Source organism: Haemaphysalis longicornis, unplaced genomic scaffold, assembly GCF_048455015.1.
Source record: "Haemaphysalis longicornis isolate Haplotype H1 unplaced genomic scaffold, Haemaphysalis longicornis Haplotype H1 scaffold_7, whole genome shotgun sequence".
Taxonomy (NCBI): domain Eukaryota; kingdom Metazoa; phylum Arthropoda; class Arachnida; order Ixodida; family Ixodidae; genus Haemaphysalis; species Haemaphysalis longicornis.
Window position 1 is genome coordinate 150,432,944 of NW_027526422.1, and position 9,686 is coordinate 150,442,629.

Here is a 9,686-nt window from a genome sequence, read left to right on the forward strand (position 1 = left end):
TTACAGTGCTATTAGCATCCGAACATGGCCTTATTCAATGAACAGCTGAACACCTTTTCCACACCCTTTCAACACCCTAAGAAAAACCAAGGGTGTTGAAGTTGATCAACACCCTTTTTTTCAAACAAAAAGGGCGTAGAGCTAGGAAAAGGGTGTTGAGACTCAAGAAAAAGGGTGTAAAGGCCTCCCAACACCCTTTTTCCACCTATGCTACACCCTTTTTGGCTAAAAGGGTGTAAAAAAGTTTAGTGTGTACCAGTCTCTATTCGTCCGTCGCGACGGGGCTGACGAGGCAGCGCTGCCGACGGCTCGGCGTTCGTCTGTTGCATGTGAGTATCGCGTAATGGTCGCTTTCCGGTCCATCCGTGTATCCCACAACTCCTGCCGCTCGTGCACTGAGAAGCATTGAGCGTTCAAGTGGTGTGAGGTTGTTAAATGCAAGCCCGAGCTCCTCGGCGAGAGCTTTGGTGTCCCGATCAGGCGATTCCATGACTAGGGCTGCGGCTGTACTAGGTTTTACTACATGAAGGAAAGCCATGTTTCACTAGTATTTTTAAAACTGCCGCCGTCTCGGTTTCGGCAGGAGTTCCGGTTCCTGTTTGATTTCCACATATGAGTGCTATATGGAGTCTGCATTCTAAGTATCAGTTTCATGTACCGGCTCATATGACGCCATTGTTCACGTTACGAAGTGTAAAATTGAGCAGGAGAATTGAAATTTTGGCTTAAATTGCCTTATTTTTCAGTAAATAAAGCATCGTTTACTTCCGGGAAAGTGCTTGGGGTACTATGAAACACCTAATCTTTCGAATAGCACAAACTTGTTTGTCAGCATGGCTCCTTTACAAGGAGAAGCGTGCTCAATTTTCTCAAGGGCAAATAAAAAACCCGTTAAAAATTGGCTTCAATTAACGCTGAGGAGGTGGTTGAAAAACAACCCTCTAAACGACACCCACAATTGCCCAAGTGGCGTTACTTGAATTCACACACGTGGCTCTACAAAGACTGAAACGAGAGATTCTGCCAGCCGTTACCTGGAAATCGCAGGAGCGACGTCCCGAACGCCGCAGCGTCGGGCACGGCCGGGCTAGAGCGGCGGACGCCGCGCGCTGTAGCCCGGCCGTGCCTCGGCGGAAAAAAAAGGGAGAGAGTCTTTCCAAGGATGAGACCGCGGAACCTAACCATCGTGATGTGCTAACTCGGGGCTACACCACCACGCGGCACAAGCACAGACACCGAAACAATTTGGCAAGTGAGCTTAGTGATTGCCATTTATACCGATATAAACTAGTTAGCTTAGTAAGTTTGAGAATTGCGAGAAAGCTGAGGGAACTTTTACAGCCGATATTTATCAGATCCAGTTGGTCCTTTCGCATTTTGTAATACCTCTTAAAACGCAGCCGAATTGGTATTCGCGAATTTAGAAAACGGATTCTCATTCGGGGCAAGCAGTGCGCAAAATGTAGCGTTTCTCTAGCAGCAAGATGCCTGTATGTGGTCTCTACATTTTGTCCCCCCCCCCCCGCAAACCAATCCTTAACGTATATTTGCCGTACGCTCACTTAATTCCGTCGGGTCCGGGTTCCCCAGCAGGAGCTGTCAAAAAAGTTAATCAAGCCGCACGAAGAAAGCGCTCAATGGACGCGAAGCAGCGCCAAAACAGTCCCAAAATAACTGTCGCTAAAGCAGCCGACAAAGCCACCCCGCCGACCCTCCCACTTGTGAGAGCAGTTACCTGCGTGCGGGGAACGCTGGGTAAAAGCGCGCTATTGCGGCACCATCTACACTCTGCTTCGTGATTGAAAAGCGCCCTTCCCATCCTTAGCCGCTTTGGGAGTTCCTTGTCCCGCCAGCCACGCAAGAACCATTAGTAGGTAGAGATAAAAATCTTTGCTTTAAAACGATGTTTTAACCACAATATGAAAGGCTGGCGGTTGAGCCTCACGGTCGTGGTTCGAGCACTATGTGCCAAGTCCCGGCAGATTGCGCGCCAGAAGTGCGAACCCGGCAAATTTGAACTTTTAAAACCTCCAATGGGTGGACTGAAAGAGGAAGGGAACATCGTGGGAGGGGGGATAAGACAGGAGAGGCAGTTACGTGGAAGGCGCGGCAGAAGTCTATCGTCTTTGGACGACGTTTACAGCGATGCGAGCACAATTTTTTTACCCGCGTAACAAAGTGTCTGGCTTAACATAAGCTCAAACGCGTGACCACAGGAAAGACTACAACCGGGAATGACGAAAAATAAATTCTAGATACCGTTCGATTGATAATAAGTGCCTCTCAGGTAAGGGGTATCACTCGCGTCATTGAAGTAAGAACTCCGAAACACTGCGTTCACCTACACTTAAATGCGACTGCCTCCTCTTTGTGAAGGAAATGTCAACTCTCACACATCCGGATGCGGGCGCTTACACGTTGATGAACATCGGAATATCCTACTCACTTGACGGTCGAGTAGGAGCCTGCGCCGAGTGTCTTGCCCACTTCGTAGCCGTGAGCTTCCAACGACTGCTTGGACTTTTCAGCCTCATCAGGATCCTCATCGTCGGTCGAACCCATAGCACCGGCGGCCACTACAACGAAGCTTTTTCTTCTTCGGCCTTTTTTAGCTGATACACACCCACTACCTACGGAGAACACTCACCTCCAAGGTTATTAGCGTTAACATGTAACTTCTACCACGCTTTGAAGGCGTTAAGCCAAGAAAAAGGTGAAGCAAACAGAAAAGAACAAAAAATAAGTTGTAGCTGTTACCGGACCCCCTTATTAGGCAGTCGATGGCTGCAAGGAACACAGCTGTGAACTGTCCATCTCCCCTTGGAGTGGTCCTAGCTCAATACGGGGGCCTCAACCTAAGAATTGCGGCTCTCTCTGGCGGCAGCAGTTATGTACCAGTACGCGGTACAATAAATTTACGCAGTTAAAAATCAACGCAAGTCACGTTGCACTAGTGCACCTGTATTTCTACTGCACTTTTAATTGCACACCAATCAATGAAAAGGATTTACCAACACTAGCGAAGCGGCAAATCCACCACGAGAATGTCTTGTCTAGCATGCCGAGTGTACTAGAAAGAAACCTTCACAGATAAAACAAGGGAACAAAATGAGATTCAACTCGATATACTGCCATGCTGGTTCGATTTCATTTTACGAAATGACATAACATGACAAAGACTTTGATAAATCACCTGCAGTAGGCACCCCGTTGCCGGGATACCTAGACGCAGCCTAACGTCGGTCCTGTCTGGACCCTTTACTCGTCAGCGTCCTCGCTACTCGCCCCCCAGGCTAGTTGCCGTTACCATGAGGGGTGGCTGACGCCTCGCAGCTTTCGCTCGGTCGCTGTCTTTCGAGGGCCTCCAGGATCTGCTGGACGGCCGGGAGTTAGTCTCCCTTCTTATAGCTCCGCGCCGCGTCTTGAAACCACGGCGGGATCACAGTCTCTGTTTCCGCTTCTGCTGGTCTTGCTGCACAATCCCACAGGATGTGGATGATAGTGGCCCGAGCCCTTCGGCACACCTTACACGTGTCGTCCGGATACTGTTCTGGGCATATGAGCTTCATTATGACCGGAGTCAGTAACGAGCCCGTCTGCAGCTGTGTAAATAGTGCTGCCTGCTCCCAGGTAAGATCAGGGTGCGGCGGTGCCATTACTCGCCTGTTCATCCGATAATACTTTCCGCCCACAGCTCTTCAGACAGGCTCGTTTCTGCTGCGCGGCCAGATAATTCTCGTGCAACAGAGTTCGCCGTGTCTCTGTGGTTGTCCGCAAGTTCAGACACATCTGTCCCCACGTGGGCGGGGAACCACTTCACTGTTACTTTTCTGTCCGTAAAATCCAACGCGGTGAGCACCCGCACTCTCCACGACACAGCCTGCCCTTGGCAAAGTTCCTCACAGCTTCCTTTAAGTCACAGAGGACTGTCTTGGTATTGGGGTCCGCGATGGCCAAGGCTATGGCCATCTCTTCAGCGATCTGCGCCTCACATGTTTTAACGCTCGTTGCAGAGACTGTCTCTCCGGTTACGGCGTCGATCACCACTGCAGTGAAGGCGGTGCACGGCAAATACACCAGTGAGTGTTAACCCTAAAATATTCTGGTGTACAAAATTCCGCATACATCAAATGCTTTCCCAAGCCACAACACCGCTTCGTTCTACTCCCACGTACCCCAACTGACCTAGACTCATCTTTCCCAAGTGTAACCGAATCGGTGTTCTTGCCGGAACTGAACCCGAACCCAAACCGTCATTTTTTGATCCCGCTGAGGGTAAATTGGAACTAGACCGATAAAGATAAATAACGGTTACCGGATCAAGAGGAAGCACTTCGACCACCTTTTGGTGATAATGGGCAGTCAGCCTTATTTGGACTTCAAGATCAATTTCGGAAGCTCTCTAGCACGTTTCCCTTTCATAGCAATCATAAGACTATAAATGCTCCATACGTGGTTTCAAGATGGTGAAAGGTGCGGCGTATGCGCACAAATGTTGCAATGGTATGTTGCTGTGTTCATACGTGCAGGGTGCAAGTCTGAGCGAAAGAAATGGCACACTGGCGGCTCTCTGGAGACGATATGAAACGTCGATTATTCTTTTCTTTCGAGGTACTGGCGCTGCAGAACTGCTGAAATGTCTAACGGCAAAGGCCCCACACGAGAGTTCTTGTTGTATTTTTTTTTTAATTTGATTAAAAAGGTCACGCACATGAAAAGTGTAAACACTTGACATGTGTTATCCGCATGAGTGATTCAGTGAATAAGCCGCTGGAAAGAATGCATGTTCGACCGCTGCCCCCGCTAGCCGCTATTCTGAAGTAAGATGGACGACGAAAACGTCTCTGGGTCAACATTTCGACGTTCATTAATTATTCCCAGATGAATAAAACTTTTCTGCCATTCTTCAACATACGGTAAGCCTCATAGCACAAGCATAGATACGGAGCATCAAACACGCCAATATATCCAGGCAAGTGTATTCCCGCGGCAAAAAAGAAAAAGTCCTTAATTTTTATTACTATTCCGAGCAGAATTATTGCACGAATAATTTGTGCTCTTTTCGCTGCCTTGAACCATAGAACAAGCACAAAACGAAGAGGTACATTTTTTCTACAGACGTCCCTTCTTTTGCCGAACATTTCACGGAACCAAACGTGTCATGACTGCGTATAATGCCTGGTATAATCGTTGTTTCTCTTGAGCGGACAAGTCTGTATCGGCCATTTCTCGTCTTACGTAGATGTCCGAAGCTTGTTGCAAAACACTCCAGCGTGTCAACGCAATACAGCTAACCAGGCCATATGCACGTGCTTTGCAGCTACAAAACCAGACAAACCCTGCAGCATGTTTTAAGGACGACCTTTGCTTGGGTTTGTGAAAGTTTAAAAAAAAAGAAATCTAATATGGTTTTTTTAATTAGAGAAAAATGCCCTAGTTATCTGCAGTGCAGTGCTTTTTCCAAATTGAATAATTTTTGCCGCATGAATTAAAATTGGAACAAAAAATTCAAAGTGATAGACAAATAACACTAAAAAATTGAACTCCCTGGCTCGTTTAGATGCCGAAAAAAGGGACCCGGCATGTCGGCAATTTTTAAAAATATGCCATGTGTGTTTTTTTTGTTGGAAAGAATTCCTTCTTGACACCTGAAATAGCTTTTTTTTAATTACAGGGGTAGACGTTTAAATTTCGCAGGTTTGTCCAATGTGTCAGTTACCCGAGCCGTGTTTATGGTTTCACTTACGCTCACCTATAAATGTTTATTCCCACTCTCGCTTTCCTTAGCAAGCTTTTTTTCCCTCAATTTACTATAGATATCTCAATCCTTCCCATTACTAATACTGTTATAGGACAGTGCATCCTAAATAATTTAGGAAAGAAGAACGGGGATTTTTTTAATGTGTATACATCAAAATGAGTGCTAATCTAAAACCACAGCTACCACTAACACTGCAACCCGATTGTTACGGTTCTTGTCGTTCTTCGTTTCTTTATGCGCTAGAATTCACCTTCAACTGATTGAACAACTGCAATGACCCATTTTTAACTAGCCGCGTCCGTGATCCTAAGCACGTGCTCCTTGTTTTAGCCCCTTCTGGTTCGAGACATCCCATATAGAAATAGTTCGGAGCAAACCTGGCTTAATAAGAAAGAAGGGGCGCGGAGGTAGAGACTTATATACAATTCAAATGTGCATTAAAACTTGGCTGTAAAGACACGGCGAGTTATTTCGATATTATTTCAAATGAGTGTTTTAAAGCCATCCTAAAATTACCTTTTCTGCTGTGGCAGGCAGGTATCAATGCAATTTTAGCTAATCGAAAAGCAGTGTTGTACGTAACGGCGTCACAAGGAACGGCGTTCCTGGAACTAGTTCCTTTTTGGAGGAACGGAGGAACGCCACCGATCCATTAAGGGTCGGTGGAACTGTAACGGTAACTCGTTAGGTTTTTGAAAGAACGGCAGAAACGGCGTTCCTGCCGTTACATCGCTAGGATTTGGCTGTTTTTGATGCCAAGGCTCGCGTACAAAAATCCACAAGTCCCTCCTGCGTTTCTCTTCCTATAAGCTGGTCAATTTTCCCGCCCTTCAGCTGTAAGTGCTTCCTCGAAGGTCAAAGGGAGAATAATAACCACGCATCAGGCCGCAGCTTGTGCTTGCTTTCATGCTGGTTTAACTTACGCGGCGTTCAACGGGTGAATAGCGTAGCCGGGAGAGTGCCTTTCACCTTTCATTGTTTGCATAAAGAGGCCAGGACGCGCGTCTGGCAGATAGAATTGGTCCCTGGCGGGGAAAGATTGTCTAATACGGGATCCGGAGATTTCGGTGTCTGACATTTAGGTGCAGAACATTTCGGGGCGGACATTTCTGTGCACGGACATTTTTGTGCATGACGTCTTGGCCCAGACATTTTGAGTCACGGGATGTCCCAGGCATTCTTTGAGCAATTTAGCTTTAATATTGTAATTCCGTGAACTGATATCATTTTACGTTCGAGACTTGTGCTTGCGCCGCCGTGCGTGGAAACGAACGCTAAACCCTGGCGGAGCATTGCTACGCGAAACCCATCTTCTGTAGTAGATGGTAAAAATTAACGTTGTTGATTTGCATCCATTTAGCCGTTTTTTTTTATTTTAACATTTTATTTTATTTTATTTTAACCATGCTACTTTAAGTGTTGCCAAAGCGCTCTGCGTTCACTTCACCCAACGGTGCAAGACGCTACTGCTTTTAGTCATTCCTCCCCCCCCCCACAACAAAACATCCGCGAAAAAAAAAAGAAAAGAAAAGCGAGGGAGATTAAGCGCGTGTGCATTCCGTTTTTATTATTTTCTCAATGAACCTCGTATTCGTTGCATTCGGTGTTGTTATACTGAAAACTAACCAACCAACGATCGCACTTACGGTGGCGTTACTTAGGGAGGGGAAGGCTGAGCCCCGCCGGCTACCAGCCCCCTTGGTAGAGAAAGAGGAGTGTCACTTGTGGTTCACCATTGCGTCAACTGGACTTCGAAAACTTGAAGACGACTGTTGCCGCTCTCGCCACACCAGCCTATTCAATTTTTTTGCACCTTATAATGGGAGAAAGCGATGCATGTCTGGGTTGTCCATGATATGCGTGACTTGAAGAGTTAATTCACAATGGGGCGACTGAAGTCGAAGAACGAGCGATTCCTAGAGAGGGGGCGCCGTCGGTATGACCACAACGCGCGGAAGGGCGTAGCCAGCAAACGATAGTGGCCATTGTGTTCGCAGCGGCTTTTTGGGTGGCTTTTTGTTTCACATTATAGAGATTTCGTGAGCTCCTGGTGAATGTAAAGCATTTTCCTGTATCACTGCGGTGAGTCTTCGGAGACCGCGAACTCCGCCACGCCTGTAGGATTTTCAGGGGAAACCGAAAATAATATGTGTGACAAAGAAATCTGGTCGAGATTCGAGCGTGAAGGCGGGCAGGAGGGGGGGGGGCGCTAGGACAAAGAATTAAATGTGGTGAATGTAGGCATGTCAACATAAAACGAAGGTTGGTTTTCCCGAACAGGATGGGTGGAATTTGTATGCACAACCCGTACGCGCTTAATCAACATTTAGGACATCAGAAGCTGCGGCTCTTTTCAAAAAGGCCCGTTCTTCCTCCACTACAATATCCCAGAGCAGTGTTCGCAAATTCATTTTAGCAAGGCAGCCCAGCCTATGTAATACCCTTCCTAAGGTTTTCTGCATTCTGGGGGGGCTAGCTAATGTTTGTTACCTATTGGCTATTGAGAGTGTGCATGTAATTTATGTAATTTCAAGGTGTATAATTAAACAAAATACAAAAAAGGGATCGGGCTATCGTAAACACCGGTTAAATGTCTTAGCTAAAAAAGAGCGAATATAACGACCTGTCGTAAATGCAAAAATAAACGTGTGCTAAAGAATTCAATCGGCTGCATAACAGGTGTCCGCAGGTATAGGTATTAAACAAAAATATATAAATGTAGAATTTCTAAAAATAACTGGCAAAGATCAAACAGGGCATCAATCAAAAATAATTCACTGCTCCATATTGTTCTCCGTAACCCACATTAAGCGGTGATAAAAATATAACGCCTGTCGCAAACAGGCAAGCACTGGATAATTTGGTTCCCGAAACGCTTGCGCACCGAAATGTCCGTACACCAAAATTTCCGCAGCGAAACATCCTGCACCAAAAAGTCCTAGAGCCGTTTGGAGTTTGTCCGGTGCTCCCTGAAAAAATTCACCCAAGAGATTTTCTCTTGAATATTTTTATCTCCAGATAATCTGCTGCCGGCGGTGTTAATATTCGTATAATATACGTAGTTCGATGTGAGTTTTAAATCTCTAACTTAATTTCGCCCCAGGATTATCCCATACTATATTTTAATTTAAAAAACCTAATTGTAACGTTAATGTTACGACACGTTCCAATTTTCGAAGTGGAACTGGAACGCGTTCCTTTCGCAATAAAGGAACTTGTAACGGGAACTCGTTTCAAAATTGGGAAGGAACGAGGAACGAGCTTTCGTTCCTATTTTAGAGGAACGTGTACAACACTGTCGAAAAGGCAGTCAGGTCTTCCCCCAGCCCCGCATCACTAGGACGTTTACACTATCTGCTGCTTGTAGAAAACCTACGATATCGAAAAAAATATTTCTAGAACGGGTGCTGTTGCTAGGGTTACAAGAGGACGCAGTTTGTCTGGGCCCATTTTTCACGACCCGTTTCTACGGCCCGTTATACGGGACCCGTTGAACTGCACCCGCCGTGTAGGAGGGCCCGTTGTACTAGACCCACCGTTGTGCTGGACCCGTTTAGCAGAACCCTTGTACTGTACCCGCCATTGTATTGGACCCGGTGTACTAGACCCACAGGGGTAGTGGATCTGGACCGCCTTTATACTGCACCCGTTTAGCGGTACTTGTACTACATCCGCCGTTGCACTGGGCCGTTTAGCAAGACCCTTGTAGTGGATTCAATACCAGGAACTTCACTAAATACGACGGAAACACTTCCCACCACAATACAGACAATACTTCACGCGACACCCATCGTACTTTTAAAAGACGAGCCCATTTTTTTCCATCAAGCGCGTTTTTGAGTTTCTTACTGGTGTCAAATTTTACATCTCATTTCTTATCATGCGTCATGAAAACCTGGCCCTTTACACCATACATCATCATTGA

The 9,686-nt window shown here is 46.4% G+C and overlaps 1 protein-coding gene across 1 annotated transcript in view; it reads right to left on the reverse strand.

Moving 5' to 3' along the window:
• Positions 1 to 2,562, reverse strand: part of LOC144146604 (testis-specific serine/threonine-protein kinase 6-like) — a 62,876-nt gene extending 60,314 nt beyond the window's left edge. The window contains exon 1 of the mRNA XM_077678541.1: positions 2,447 to 2,562. Coding sequence (XP_077534667.1) covers positions 2,447 to 2,562 — 116 coding nt within the window. The remainder of the gene's footprint in view (positions 1 to 2,446) is intronic.
• Between the last annotated feature and the right edge of the window lie 7,124 nt (positions 2,563 to 9,686).